Source organism: Quercus robur, chromosome 9, assembly GCF_932294415.1.
Source record: "Quercus robur chromosome 9, dhQueRobu3.1, whole genome shotgun sequence".
Classification (NCBI taxonomy): domain Eukaryota; kingdom Viridiplantae; phylum Streptophyta; class Magnoliopsida; order Fagales; family Fagaceae; genus Quercus; species Quercus robur.
The window spans coordinates 53,854,954-53,870,315 of NC_065542.1; the positions used below are offsets into that span (position 1 = coordinate 53,854,954).

Below are 15,362 nucleotides of genomic sequence, written 5' to 3' on the forward strand. Positions count from 1 at the left end.
TAGCAAAAAGTTTTGAATCCAAGATTTTATGGATATTATGAAATTTTAGGAACCACTAAACTATCCCCTTAGGATTACTTCTATATAATAGATGGGGGTGCCCTTGCGTGCCACCCCGCCGAAGGGGGGGGGGGGGGGGGGGGAGAGGAGGGGGAGGGTGGGATAGTGGGAGTTTGGAACTTTGCTGGTTGTTCTTACAAGCTGCCATGTTCACTCATCCAGCCATATTTTACACTTTTAGTTCTCGAATTTTGTGCTTGTGTCAAGGGCACGAACTTGGGTAGGTTACCACTTGCCCTTCTAAACAACTTTTGGGCTTTGTTGAGTTAAGCCTAGTTGAATTGGGCCTTGGAAGCTGTTCATACACTGTAGGTACAGTTGCCAATGGCCATATATGGTGTTTTGGGCCTTTGGTGGTGAGCTTTGGGTTTTAGTTGAGGGAGGGACCAAATTGGGGGATCGACAACCACCTCAAAAATAAGTTGCACTGTTAATATATAATACCACTTATATTAGTATTATGTTTGTGCAATGCATGAAAATAAGGCTAGTCTAACAATTGACTGTCTAAGAGGAGTCAACTAACATTTACATTAAAATTAGATTATAGTAAGAAACTAGGAATATACATGTGAAAATAAAAAAAAAAAAAATTAAAAATTAATTTTTGAGGGAATGTACATTTAAAAAACTAAAGTTTAACCAGTTTTTTTTGTACATAAATATAGCTTCTCTGGTTTGGTATAACTCATTTTCTTTGGCTAATTTTGCCTTACAAAATAAGTTGGAAAAAAAGTATAACACTACCTAAAAGGAAGTGAATATTTAAAAAGTTGTACCTGTCAAAATTAGCCAATTAAGCTATAAAAAAAAATAAAAAATAAAAAAATAAAAATTATGCATACATACCTGCACGTCCCAGTTTTTACAAGTTTTTTGAACGAAAAAGCTATCAAATAAAACAAATTATGTTGTTCCTGATTGGCTTAATTCTATGATATGCTAAAAACCCTTTAGAAGCACTCGTTTGTGAACCATGGAACCTAAATGTCTTGCTTCTGTTGAATTTGACATTTATTTAGCCATAAATGTCGTCCGTGTTTTCATGTACTCTTTGCATTCATGAAATGAGGCATCCATTAATAATAGAAAAAGGGTTTGATCAGTCATTAGAATGCATAAATAAACAAATTGGTCAAAAGTAAGAATATCTCTAGGACCTTGAATTGAAAAATGACCAATATAAATCACTTTCTGGTAGCTTCTGTTTTGACAATAAATCACTCAATAATATCAAATATTGGACAGAAATATTGATAGTAGAAGTACCACCCTACTATCAAGTTGGGGTCAGTTTGAAAAGACTGCTGCCTTTTAAAAATATGAGAACATCATCTGCATAAAGAACAGTTGTTTCTTAAAATCTACTTAAAAGGCACACTTCACAAAATCAACTTTCCCTCACCGAATAAAATACAAATAGCTTATGCTTTTTCTAAAGAAGAGGAATACTTTCAAAAGCCCCACCAAACAATGTCACTATATGTAATCCACAACAGAAAATGCAAGCAAAATTTTCTACATGCTAATATAACTTAAGAACTGCATGGACTCATACTGTTACAAAATCAAGTCTCAGTGGCCAACTAGAGCCCCATTCCTGAATTATGAAGTAGATATAACAATCAAATTGAGTAAGAGGCAAGATATCAAGCCAAAGAAAGATGCTATATCTTCAAGAAAACCTTCTCAACGCTTTCGTTCTGGCCGCCACTTGTATACTGGTTTAGAGGTGGGACAAACAATCTCATCTTCACGTAATTTGCGCTTCCGACCCTTTTTCTGTTTATTAAATTGGATGTTTTTATTCCCAGAACTTTGGTGCGCAACTCAACAGGCAATAAAATTAAGGCAAGTTTAAGATGTAAATACCTGCAATTCCTTCTGCAACGCCATATCCATATAGAGTTTTTCCAACTGACTGACCCTATTCCTCCTTGCTTCTAGCTCTCTATAGGAAGTGGATGTTTTCCTACAATGAAGACAAAAGAATAGGAAATAAACAACTGCTTCCTAATAACACTGAATAACAACAAAGAGTTCAGGAGTCAAGACAAAAGGAAAAGGTAGAATTAAGAAGCATTTTACGAACTAAATTGTAGGATAAATTGACCTTCAAAATTGTAATGAAGAATATGTAATTTTCGCCTGTACTAAATGACAAGTTAGGGCTTGTGTAGTTGCATTGGTATTTTATGCTCCCCTAAAATGGCAACAAATGCATTTGAAAATGGGTGTGCTTTAAAAAGTAAAAAAAGAAAAAAAGAAAAAAAAGAAAGAATAGATGGAAACAGAACACCAAAATCAATTTATGATAATCACCATAATTCCTTCACCAAAACTACTTACAAGAATCCTTCCACTATCGTCACTACATCCAATATATCATCATCAATGCATTTGCCACCACTGCCTCGTCAACATTCTTCCTCCAATACCATTGGCACCACAATCACACTATCATTGCCACAACCAACACAATCAATGCCTTTGCTGCGACTGCCCCACCACCACTACTAGATCTATTACAGTTGTCGCTGCCACAGTGACCACACTACCATCACACTAAAATGACACTACCATTTTTTTTAATAATAATAAATAAATAAAAGATCTATCATAACCCAGATTAGTTATGCAATAATTTTAATTGGAAAACTTGGAGTTCTGTGAGAATACATGTGTAGTTGTGTTCAATATGGCTTTAGTTAATAAAGAAGCATTTAAGGCCAAAATGTAAGTATAATAAAAACCCTATGGCTCCTCCAGTTTGTTTTAGTCTTCTTTCACATCACTCCTCTGGTCTCACTCACCCCATATCTCCATAACCCTCTAATACTCTGTTTTCATCTTTTCCACATTTTTCTCTGGTACTACTCCCACAGATAGCCTGCAACCTCAAACACCCAATATCTCCAAACCCTCCACCATCAGCCACTCTAGTTCAGAAAGAAAAGATAGGAAAAATTAAGGAAAAGTCTTAAAAGTTTGTATGAATATATTTTTCTCCAAAATTAACAAACCTTATGAAACCCTAAAATCTGAGCTTGAGAATTTGGATTTTAGGGCTGGTCAAGAAATTTATGCTCAATTCATGAACTCAACTTTATCAAATTGCAAATTTGACTGGTTTCATCTAATTCGAAAAATTCACATATTGGTAACCGATAAATGGGTAGGTTGGATCCTACATTTAGATTTAATAAGGATGCTGATGGAAGTGAATGGAAGACAAGCTAAATAAATTTATAGCAAAATACTTCCTATTTTTATGCCTTTAAATGGCTTCATTTTTTAAAAATTGAGGGAAGTAATGGGAACTAAATAAAAAATAAGTGAAACAAATTTAAATGGAAGTATCTTCTCATGTTTGAGCTCTTAAGTGAGGTCGGAAATAAGAGAAAATAAAGAGATCGGGAGGGCTTAACTTCACACAGTGCCTACCTTTTAGGCCTCGCCAATTATATTCAGAAGAGTAAGGGTGTAAACAAATTGAGCCGACCAAGGCTTCATGGTGCTTGAGCTAGGCTTGATTGAATAGATATGGGACCCAAGCACAAATTGAGGTTCATTTAACAAGCTTGAACTCAACAAAACTCACTACGAACCAAACTCGATCTCATCTTAGCTTTAAGCCAAATTCAAAATACAATCAAATAAACAAAAAGAAGAAGAAGGGAACACAGAATTCATTAATGCTCTGCCCTGGGAGTTTTCCTGGGATTGGAAAATTTTGAAACACATATATAAGGTGAAAATTGCAAAAAGTACAGGAAAATTCACAGCACACTATAAACTTAAAAGGACAAAAGAAAATAGATTTAGGAGCATAGAAAGAAAAGGAGCTCAGTGAATTGCTTAGCTTCAGAACCTCCACAATAGATCTAGAAGAGAAAATATAAGACTCAACAAATGTCAAAAGAGAGATCTTTGTGGTTGTTTCAATGAAATTGCAGGTGATGATATCAGCGAAAAGGAGAAAGATGAAGTATGAGGGAGAGAGACAGAGATTGTGGATTTGTGGCTCGAGTCTTTTGAGGAATTCTTGATTGGAACGAGAGAGAGATAGAACAAATGAGAAGAAATCTTCATCACTTAAGGCATTACATGGTAGATCTCAAGAATATTTGACTTACATATATGGACTTGTAAAACTCCCAGCTGTGCCTAGGTTGAAGAACTCAGATATGGTGTGGAAGAAGGATTAATAAGAAATAAAAGACAATGGACTAACGGTCCTTTTTTGTTTTTCCCCCCTTTGGGCTTAAAAGTTCTCATACATCAGCTGTTCCCAAGTTGGAGAAAACTCATACACGAGTTTGGCCTCAATTCTCCACGATGTCTTGGAGCCCCATATAATGTTTTCAATCACTTCTTTCTTAGTCATCCATAGCTCCTTAGCCTAAATATGACACTAAGAACTAGTGCAAAACAAGCTTGAAAACCATTCTCCAAACATGAACAAGTTACTTAGCATAAATTACCAACATTTGGAACCATACAACTTTGTTCTGAAAATTTTCTTAACCTCATCCTTGCATCTCTTGAATCTTGTTGAATTAAGTCTCACTCCATAAATCCTTCCTAAACACAATCACAATAAATATTTGTATCTTTATCTTCATAAAATAAAAAATAAAAAGATTCTCGTGATTCAGTAATATGTTGATAGAAGGATTATTAGAAATCACATCTTTCCAAGTGAAAGTATCCATCTTCACAAAAATTTTCTCTTTCAAATTTCATCAAACACTCATGAGCTATTCACATTAACATGTGAATGCAAACCGTCCGTGCCCAAAAGAACACTAAAGACTTGCATTGAACACTTGGACCATCATCAAAGTAGACATCATAGCCAAGTAAAAAATCCTAGTCTATGACACAAAGTCTTTCAAAAATTTTCATCCTTCAATTCAACTACACATGCCAGCCTATCCTCCAATTTGCCTCATGCTGCAAGTTTTATATATCAATCATCATGAAAGGAATCTTTGTCTTCTATATCATCATTCTCATCCTTGAGACCACCTTTCAGCATGTCCTAGGGTTTGAGATTGCCTTTTAACATCTCCACACGGGCTCCTGCTAGTTCCCATCGCTATAACACTCGTCACAAATCTTCAATCATCTGCCTCATGTCAACCATCTCTATTTGAGGGTATTGATTTCTGCTATCCCCACAATCTCTACCACGACCAACCATAGATCAAAGTTGCAACCTTTGACTTAAATCTGGATTTTGTGACTTAGATCTAAGATCTTTTGCTCCAATGCAACTTGATGCGGTGAACAGAACTTAGAATGGTGTAAAATAATGGTTAAGAAGAAAATTCTATCAATAAAAAAAGATTACAGCTAAAAACTGAAAATGGGATTGGAGTTTGAACACTAAAACCTCAATCTCTAGGCTCAAAAGAAATATTCAAATCTGAAATTTCATAAATTAGGTAAGCAAAAACGACCTATAATAAATCCAAAGAGGCTAGAATCCTAACCCTTCATATCATATATAATAATTAGATCCTAACCATCCAACTTCATTAAAGTCACATGCTAATCACTTGACCTTCTAAAATAATCAACAAATTATAATAAATTAAGTACCCGTTTGGATACAGCTGATAAAGGGGTGCATCTGCGTTTTGGTGTTTTTAGCACTGGGACCGATGTTGTTAGTGGGTCCCGTGCATTATTCACGGGACCCACAAGTTGTCTAATTCAGCAAATTTTTCTTTAAAATTGGGTCTCACGATACTATTCACACATTTAAAAATTATTTTGCTATAATGTTTTCAATTTTCAGTATTAAGCGGTATCCAAACAGACCCTAAGCATAGAGAAATAAAAGCAATGGACTATTTGGCCATTTTTTTCCTTTTGCTTAAATTCTCATATAGCAACTGGCTTGGGCCGAACTTTTGGGAGCTTGGCTCATTTATGAGCCAAGAAAAACCTTCAATCAACTCATTTGCACCTTAGAGAGGCGGTGGAAAATGCTCAATTCATCTATTTGTTTATTTATATGTAGACATAGACACACTTGGTTGAAATTAATAAAATAGATGCATTAGAAAATAAATTTAACATAGTTCATTAAAAGGGGGCTTTAACTTCCAATGAAGAAACTCAAACATTTGAAGATATGTTTGCACTTATCTCCCTATTATTATTGATGGAATTTTAAAGCCAAACATAATGTTCATCAATGAGTGCCTAAATAATCTGTCAAGGATCCATAGCTGACTCCAAAATTTTGGGACTAAGGCTTTGTTGTTGTTGTATGACATTCAACATTCAATTTTATTGATTTGAAACATATGCCAAGACTATATCATTGTGATTCTCTTCAAATGTATGAATGACACTTGTAATGTCAACCAAATAGCTAGTCAAACTATCACTTTTCTCCTCCATTTCTAAAATATTGGAATGTAAAAGTGCCAAATTAGATCCTCGAATATCAAATCTATGAAGAGCAAAAGGTCAAGTTCCAAAATTAACAAAACTTATTAGTCATATCAATCTGTATCCAATAACCACAAACATTTTGTCTATACCTTTTACTATCATTGGAAACGTCATTAGTAGGCATTGATGTGCTTTTCAAAGAGTGTAATTGTATTTCTTTAGCCTCCTCCCTGCAAGAAATATCAAGGGATAAGACAGATCCAAACCCCAAATAGAAAAGAGTATAAAAAGGAAACATGGGAAGGAGAAAAGAACAACATAAAAGCAGAAACAAAAGAAGAGTTTATAATCATAGCATAAATTATAAAGCTTCAACAAAGCAAAAAAAAAAAAATATATATATATATATATATATTGATGAAATGGATAATTGATAATCAAGAGTATAATGCCTTGAGGAAACCCATTTTTAGTTCTCCCCATGGATTGCTCCTTGCCTTGGAATGCCTTCTTATTTTTTCCAAAACAAACCAAATGCTACAGCAAAGATGGATGCTTTGCTCTCCAGGCAATATGGTACCTCCTACTAACACAATTTCCCTTCTACATGAGACAAGCTCAAACCAAGACACCTGAAAGAGAACCATGAATGAAATTGCTCTAGCTATTGAGCAAAGTAGAAGAAAGTGGTCCACTGTTTCCCCATCACGACGACACAAGCAGCACCAATTAACAAGGGGCAGACCCCTGTATTCCTCCAAATCCTAATATTCATTCTGAACATAAGAAAACCTTTATTCCTTACTATTTTCTGGCCTTTCCCCCCCCCCCCCCCCACCAAACCCTGACCCTAATTCCTTAAATTAAAGCTGTCTGAGCACTGTCAGATCTGACCCAAGAATTTCAAATCTGATTTGACTTTGGTCCCCTTTGTTCTACGTCATACAATTATTAGTCAACCTACACTTTTGATGATCCAATCCTTCGTCATACCATTATTAGTCAACCTACACTTCCAAACCTTCTCCATTTGCAATATGGAATATCAAACATAGAATTCACTGCTTCAATTCTCAAACATTAAAAGCATGTATAGATATGATAATCTATGATCACATCCTTACTTTTCAAGATACCAATTAGGAATGAATGGAAGCAACACAGGGCAAAGGGAAGACTATTCGGTAACACATCACTAAGTGTATACTCACTATTGACAGTTTATAGTACAATATGATGGCGACATAAGTATAACTGTGAATACGTTGTGATGTTTATGATGGACCAAGTATAGATATGATTTTTTTGAAATTGAGAGGGATTAGAAATACTTGATATAATCTGTTAGGATGAGTCTATGGCATAAACAAGATGCTTTAGGGATGTTGCTTGGCTGGTCCTCAAAGAGGATTTGGTGTAGTGCTTCCAAAATTTTCTTGCAAGTGTGCTCAGTGTTATCTACTTCTATGAAGCACGATAGAAAGAATATGGAGAGATGCATGGCCAAATCATGCTCACTATGTGCATGTGGAAGTCGTTAAGTGAACTCCCATGAAGAGCATTCACTATAAGAGTAACACCTAGGAAAATGGGAGCAATGCCTAAGGCAACTCAGATGACTGGTAACAATCATCTGTAGTAATGCTAGCTAGACATTACTCAAATTCAGTTATTTATCAAAAAAAAAAAAAAAAAAAACTCAAATGCAGTTACATGGCTATACAAAGTGGCTATAAAAGCCTCCCATTGAGGGCCCATTAGGGCATCCAAAAATCTAAACAGTAAGTAAACTTGCTTGGTAAAAAATGTTCTTTGAGTGAGTGTGAGGTTTTTAGACTGTAGGCATCATGTGTATCGGCTTGAGTAGCGTGCACCAACACCGAAGGTCCCATTTTCTGTTTTTCTGATCATGAAAGAAAGAAGAACAAGAAGCTGGAGGCTCATGGTGCATTGGACAACGAAGGAGTGGAATAACTCAGTGTGTGGTGTTTTACTATCATGCAAGGTATGCTGAAATCCAATATTGTCCTCTGCCACGATTTCTAACAATGCCCATAATCAAGTGATTATTAACAGTACTGACTTCGGGCTTCACATCTTGAACCATGTCAAACAACATGGACCAACAATTACACAAAGGGTAACCATTATTATTAGACAATAATTTAACTCTTTATTAACAATTCCTTCAATACTTGATTCTCACACCATGTGTCATGCCAAAACCTCACCCTTTGATCATCTCACAACACATATGTACCATACAAACCTCCCCGCCCACACTAATACTCAGTCATAAACAACACCCATTCAATTGTCAAAATAGCAAATAGTAAAAATAAGAATGCATCCAAATAAGAATTAAGAGTTAGTAAGTTCAAACCTGTCTTCAGCATAGTAAACATGTCTATTTGATTGCTGATCATCAACAGAGTGCAGCACGGCCGCCAGCTTTTCAATTTTCTGCATTGAACCATGGAATTCCATAATCAAAATCTTGTAGAAAATTTTGCAAAAAACAATTGATCAACCATGAGTTTTACAGTAAAAAACACTGATCTACCTTTTTCTCGCTTTGCAATTTCTGAAGAATATATCCCATATCTTGGGTCTTCATCAGCATAAGCTCTTCTGGAGTGTACTTGTTAGCCTCACTCCTGCAACAGAAGCTTACAAATCAACTTGGATTCATGGGTGAAAAATTCTAAAAAAAATGCAAAAGAATTATCAAAATGTTACTCTAATTTATGGACTCCATCAACAGTTCTTGTTTTGATCATCTTGAAGTAAAACTCATCTGGGTTTCTAAAAGCTGCTTTCTCCTTAAGTTTCTGTAGAGCAAAAATAAATAAATAAATAAACCCATTTACAAAACAACCCCATTATGTATTTGAGAGTTTGATTACCAGCTAAACAAGAAGCAAGAACACTTACCCGCAAAGTATCCTCCTTTTTGTGGAATGCTTGTGCACGCTCAACATAGTCCTTGTGTTTTTCAAGAAGCCCAAATTTTTTCCTTGCATGTCTGGATATGAAAATGAAAAATATTTATATATATATTTGAAAGGGTACAATATAAAAGAAAATATTTCTAAGTGAGACTTACGGTTGAGCTCGCTCCTTGTGAGCTCGTCTATTAACAGCATTCCTTAGGGACGACATGTTGAATAAAACAAAGCAAGCAACACCTACAAGGTATCAATCAAACAAACTCTTCAAGTTCCTTTCAGAACAGTGCAAACTGTATGTATGAGCAAGTTTAAAGTGATCGGTTCCTTCTCTGAAAGCACGGACACGGCAATTTGCCTGCCGTGGCGTGCCCGTGTCGTACGAGTACGCCTGGGACACGGCGAGGAGAGGGAAAATAAAAAATCCTAACCTGAAACGCTGCGTTTTGAGAGTATCCCTTTGCACCCAAAATCAGTTTCCTCTCTCTCTCTCTCTCTCTCTCTCCTTCTCTCACGCCGATCTCCTCTTCTGTGGGAGAGCTGATCAGCCGATTTCTTCCCTTTTCTTTGTGTTTTTCTTCTTCTTCTAATTATGCCCTTACATATTAGAGTTTTCCCCTTTTGCCCTACTTGGGAATTGGCTCGCCAGCCAGGTGTTTCAAAAATAGATTTTGGCGAAAAAGTCCTTACATTTTGGGCATAATATCTACTGTTAACCCTCTAATAGAAAAGTTCTACGCGGCCGACAGAATGCTCTATTTACTGACATGATACTGACATAGACATTAAAATATGAGAAATGTTATGTCTATAACAATTCTACAATATTTTTACAACATTGCTTACCTGTCACTGTCAAGTCACAAATCACAACTTAAATAATCTGACTTGGAAAACTTAAATAATCTGACTAGGAAAAGAAAACAAAAAAAAATAAAAAGATTAAGAAAACAAAACTAACGATAAGATGAAATTCAGAACATAAGCAGATTTAGAGGTTTTGTAGAAAGAAGAATATTACTCTCACACACCGGAGGCGGAGGTGGAGGCGGAGACGAAGGCAAAGGGCAGAGGGCAGAGGCGGAGGCAGAGGGCAGAGGGCAGAGGCGGAGGCAGAGACGCTCACTTTCTTCTCCCCGCCGTCGCACATCGTTGAAAAATGGGATTACGACAGAGAAGTAATTTTTCTCTTTCTGTTTTGTATTTGTTTTGTGGGTTTCTGATGGGTGAAGTGTTAAGAATATGAATCCTAGTAAATCACCATTTGTTTTCAAACTAGACGAACACTATGGCAGGGAATGATTTTTTTTTTTTTTTTAGAACCCATTTTACTGCTGCTTGGGTATTTTTGTTTCTTAGGATGCAAAATGGTGAAAAGATTAAAGATTTCATCATTCATTTTCATTTTTTGACAGTAAAAGTTAGCCAAATGGGTCGAATTTCTGTAAAATTTTCTGGCTGTGATTATAACAAGTCTTCAGTTTTTTAAAGTGGTATTAAGTCTTCAGTTGTGATTGTAATTTTGTTGTTTCTTGCTCTGTAACATTTCATTCTCATTGAAAGAAAGCTGGACTTCTCTACATTCACTAATTTAACCATCATACAGCATGGGAAACTTCTACATTTCTTGCGTTATATGCCCCCCATTTTTTGCGTTGTATCTGGTTATGAGAATCTATTGACTTATTTCATCTTGAGTGTTTCAGGTAATTGCTAAACTTGAAGATCCTGCTGTGAGTTAGTACTGTGCTTTACGCTTATTACAGGTAGAGACTAGTAGTTTTTTTTTTTTTTTTTTTTTAATTTTAATTCCATTTTCATACTTTGTTTTAAAATACTGTGCATTATATAATGTATATTGCAGACACATGGAAGAAGAAATAACTAGTGCTTCTAGGTTTGTAGAGTTGAATGAGCACAATAGTGATAATAAAATGAAGGATACGGTGGATCTGAAAAATAATGAGTTGAATGAAGATAGTGTTGAGAATGAAAAAGAGGAAACAAGAAAGGTAGAAGATAAAGTGGAGGATCCTTGTGTAGGAATGTTGTTTGGTTCCATTGACAATATCATGGAATATTTTACAAGGTATGGTAATAAAAAGGGTTTTGCAGTGGTTAAAAGAACATCTAGAAAGGGACATAATGGGGAGGTGGAGTCTTTGACTATAGCTTGTAATCGTGCTGGAAAGCAACAGATTAAAGCTTGAAAGAATTTGTAGAACAATATGATAAGGCTTTGGCAAAAAATGTGGTAAATGAAAATACTGAAGATTTCAATTCATTTCAATCATCCATACCATGTTTTACTCATTATGCTATGGAGAAACAATTTCAAAGTGTTTACACAACAGCAAAATACAAAGAGTTTCGAAAAGAGTTGCTAGGGAAGGTTTGTTGTAATTTTTCTTCTTGTAAGGAAGATGGTGTCATTTCAAAATACGAAATACGTGAAGATGGAGCATTTGGAGAAAATTCCCAGCATGCAACCTTCATTGTTTATTTTAACAAGGATACCAATGAAGTAAATTGTAATTGTCGGTTTTTTGAATTTAGGGGAATATTGTGTATGCATCAAATTACGGTGCTCTTTCACATGAAGATTGATCAGGTACCAAACAAGTACATCTTGAAAAGATGGTGCAAAAATATTAAGAGGAGCCACACCAAAGTTCGCATCAACTATGACAATCGGCTTGTCAAACCTGAAACACAACGCTTTGATAAAATGTACAAAGTCTTCAATGAGGTTGCAGACTTGGCAATAGATTCTGAAGATAAGTGTGAGAAGGTGGTGGCACGAATTCTTGAATTAAAAGGAGAGTTCAAACAAGAAAAACTTGTTTGTGGAAGTAATGAACCCATTTCTACAGGTATTCATTGTTTGTTGATTTCCTTTTTTTCTTTTTTTTTTTGTCTTATCATTTTATTTTGCATCATTTTTGTGCCTACTTATGTTTTAGGATTGCATTTTTCTATTAATAAATTTATTTACTTAATCAAAATAAAATGTCTATAGGTATTCCTACAGATTCAACCTCATGTGGAGATGATCTTGCAATTTCTAAAGAGACTAAAAACATACTTGATCCAGTAGTGGTTAGACAAAAGGGACGACCACCATCTAAAAGGAAGCAGTCAATAGTTGAAAAAGTTGTTAGAAAAAAGAAGGAAAGGAAAAAGAAAAAGAAAACCAAAGTAAGTGAGAGAAATGAATTCAAGAAAAAGAAGGTTTTAGTATATTTCTTGTTGATTTTAAATTAATAATTGTTTATGGTATTTACTAACTATTATTGTTTACATTTTGTAGATGGCTACTAAGGTTGAGAATGTGTCTTGTACAACCCCTACTATGGGATTGAGGGTGCTTGGAGTACAAAAGAGTTTTAACTTAAATGTTGGAATCTTTATTTTGTATCACAAGGAAATTAAGATTTATTTGGTTTAATCGTTTAAGTATATTGAATTTTATATTGTACATAATGCAGGAGTTGGAACTGCAACAATCACAACAGATTGGTAAAGAGAGTTATGAAGAATCCATCATGTGGTCAAACATTAATTGCCCTCCTAATATCATCGGGATGAGTCCATATTATGGGCTGCCAAATATGCTACAAGGAGGAAACTCGCCATTTCAGTCAAGTATAATAAGACAAGTGGTTGGAATGCAACCATTTAGTTACCATGAAAACACATCTCAGGCATGTATTTATTTACTTTGCTATTCTTATGTGTTTCTGATTTTTTTCTTTTTTCTTTTTTTCTTTTAGGGTTAACTGTTTGTCTACCTACACCTAATTTCTAAATATTGTAGTGTTCTCTTTACATTTAAAGAACTCATGAGACTCAATTTGAATTGTAATTTATTATGTTGTAAAGCATGGTATTACTGAGAATAATATTCTTTTTAATATGCAGTTGAATTTAAATAGATTAGGCATTTTTTTTTTCTTTATTCAATTGCTTCTCATATATGTAATTTTATTAAACTAAATGTTTTCATTTTGTTTTTTAGGATGATTCTCCACTCCAGAAGGCATGTTATGATTTGTCAAATGAGCATCCAAGCAATTCTATTGGGAAGTTTGGTACCAATGATGTGACAAAAGTTGGAAATCCAAAATTACACGAAGATGGCAGGGGCAATTAGTTTGTTTATGATATATAGGGTCATAAGATTAGTTTAAACATGGAAACTTGACGGTTAATATTTTTGTCTCATAATGTAGCCCATTGGGCAACCTTTTGTAATAAGGTAGGAACCTTCTCTAACTCTAAAACATTAATGTAAGAGTTCTTTTTAAATGCAAATCATTTTTTATCATCATCTGTTTGTACATAATTTCTTTCTCCTTTGCTAACATAAGTTGGCTAATATTAAGAAGCAATAAGTCTGTTACAAGATAATCTCTCTTTATTGAGGTGCAAAGATGATCCACCATAGGCGGCATATTTTGAAACCAAACAAAAGCATCATGGCTATTATTGCCCATCTTTGACAATAGTTGTGGTAGTTAGTTATCATAGAAATTATATATATCATATCACAACAAAAGGAAAAAAGAAAAAAACAAAAACAATCTTCAAGAACTTTATTAACCACAACTGGTTTTACAATATCCACTTAATATTATAACAACTAATTAACAAAAAAAATCTAATAGACTAAGTCTATGACTAATATAGACTCTTGTTACAAATTAAAGAAACGGTAAGTATACAACACAATAGGTGACCAAAATATACATCAACACCCAAAATAAACAAATACATCAAATGATTGCAAATAGCAGTTTTGGCTGCATTGCATTCCAATTTCCAAAGCCAACACTTGAGCATCTATGCTTTATGATATCCACTAGAGGAAGTACATCTTGAACAAAACCCCACTTGAATTGGTGCTAATAGTAGCAACATTGCCTTCCAAAGCCAAAATTTGAGCTTCCATGCTTTAAGAGATCTACAAAAGGAAGTACATTTTAGACAGCACCATAATAGAATTTCTTCACACTCTAACCAATATTTTCCAACTAGTTTCCAACATATCTAACTGTACCATGTGCATAAAAGCAATTAAAAATTGTGAGAGGAAATAGATCCCGAGTGATTGGCAGAATCTCAGAAAGCAAACTAGAATGAAAAGAAATATTTCTCTAACAGGTACACAGAAAATGAAATGCCCAACATGCAAAGCAAAAAAGACAAAAAATATTACATATAGTTGATGACTATATATGAACAACTCAAACTTGTTACTTCTCATTGGATAAAGTGATGTCATCCACTTTATTCCTAAGAACATGAAATGACATCACCAAAGTTCCAAACTATCACTAAAACATGAAATTGTACATAACACCCTCTCCCTTTCTCTTCCTGTATGTGTCCATATACTTTATATGAATTAATGGCTACCTTCTGAGTGAGCTTGAATAACCACAATTGGAACATTGGGGAAAAAATTCAGTGAAACATTAAAATGAAAATAAAACACCAAACTGTAAAAACTTGAAAGGCAGCAGCTACCTGTAAGAGTTTTCACAATATGCAAGAAAAGAACTGCATTTAATAAGATTTCCAAAATTAAAACCACTAGAATTTGTCGGTCTTAAGTACATTAATGTGAAATGTATCTATTATGTGGCCAGCAATGTCAACTGGAAACAGTGTTAAGGGGAAATGTACCACTGGGGGGACCATTAAAGGACATTTGTCAAAAGGGGTCATAAAATACTGAGCAAGCAACAGAGGCCTACATTGTCCACTTATATTTTCATCACAAACAGATTGTCACTTCATGTGATGATGTTGCTTAATGCATAGAGGGGAAGTATTGTCATTATATGACCAGGACCTTAATCTGAAAGGGAGATAAATTGAAGTGGGAGCACCAAACCACCTAGCGTGAGATGATGTTCTATGCTGCTAACATCTCAACCC

At 34.8% G+C, this 15,362-nt stretch overlaps 2 protein-coding genes across 3 annotated transcripts; one reads left to right on the forward strand and one right to left on the reverse strand.

Annotated features, from left to right (window-relative positions):
- Window positions 1-1,469: 1,469 nt before the first annotated feature.
- LOC126699119 (probable U3 small nucleolar RNA-associated protein 11) lies at window positions 1,470-10,074 on the reverse strand. The gene is made up of 9 exons (XM_050396704.1): window positions 9,851-10,074; window positions 9,578-9,659; window positions 9,406-9,496; window positions 9,211-9,302; window positions 9,035-9,128; window positions 8,855-8,934; window positions 6,621-6,701; window positions 1,933-2,032; window positions 1,470-1,842 (listed from the first exon to the last, which is right to left on the reverse strand). Exons 2-9 carry the CDS (start codon window positions 9,631-9,633, stop codon window positions 1,750-1,752), a joined length of 687 nt encoding a protein of 228 aa, XP_050252661.1. The 5' UTR covers window positions 9,634-9,659; window positions 9,851-10,074; the 3' UTR covers window positions 1,470-1,749.
- A 298-nt stretch (window positions 10,075-10,372) lies between these two features.
- Window positions 10,373-13,697, forward strand: LOC126699120 (protein FAR1-RELATED SEQUENCE 2-like). Of its 2 annotated transcripts, none has more exons than XM_050396705.1 (7): window positions 10,373-10,597; window positions 11,126-11,185; window positions 11,284-12,292; window positions 12,439-12,617; window positions 12,730-12,816; window positions 12,908-13,123; window positions 13,438-13,697. In XM_050396705.1, the coding sequence occupies exons 3-7, from the start codon at window positions 11,740-11,742 to the stop codon at window positions 13,570-13,572; spliced, it is 1,170 nt and encodes a 389-aa protein (XP_050252662.1). In that variant the 5' UTR covers window positions 10,373-10,597; window positions 11,126-11,185; window positions 11,284-11,739; the 3' UTR covers window positions 13,573-13,697. The 2 variants fall into 2 exon arrangements, with proteins under 2 accessions (XP_050252662.1, XP_050252663.1); XM_050396706.1 differs by having other exon boundaries at window positions 10,374-10,597; window positions 11,976-12,292.
- The last annotated feature ends 1,665 nt before the right edge of the window (window positions 13,698-15,362 follow it).

Bases quoted from the DNA above. Each gene is read 5' to 3' on its own strand.
- LOC126699120 (XM_050396705.1), top strand. From the start codon at position 11,740: ATGGAGAAACAATTTCAAAGTGTTTACACAACAGCAAAATACAAAGAG. The intron at 12,618-12,729 runs GTAAGTGAGAGA...TACATTTTGTAG, and splicing joins AAAAGAAAAAGAAAACCAAA to ATGGCTACTAAGGTTGAGAA. The intron at 13,124-13,437 runs GCATGTATTTAT...TTTGTTTTTTAG, and splicing joins ACCATGAAAACACATCTCAG to GATGATTCTCCACTCCAGAA.
- LOC126699119 (XM_050396704.1), bottom strand. From the start codon at position 9,633: ATGTCGTCCCTAAGGAATGCTGTTAATAGACGAGCTCACAAGGAGCGA. The intron at 6,702-8,854 runs GTTTGAACTTAC...TATTTCTTGCAG, and splicing joins GTTTACTATGCTGAAGACAG to GGAGGAGGCTAAAGAAATAC. The intron at 1,843-1,932 runs GTATTTACATCT...TTTAATAAACAG, and splicing joins CGTTGCAGAAGGAATTGCAG to AAAAAGGGTCGGAAGCGCAA.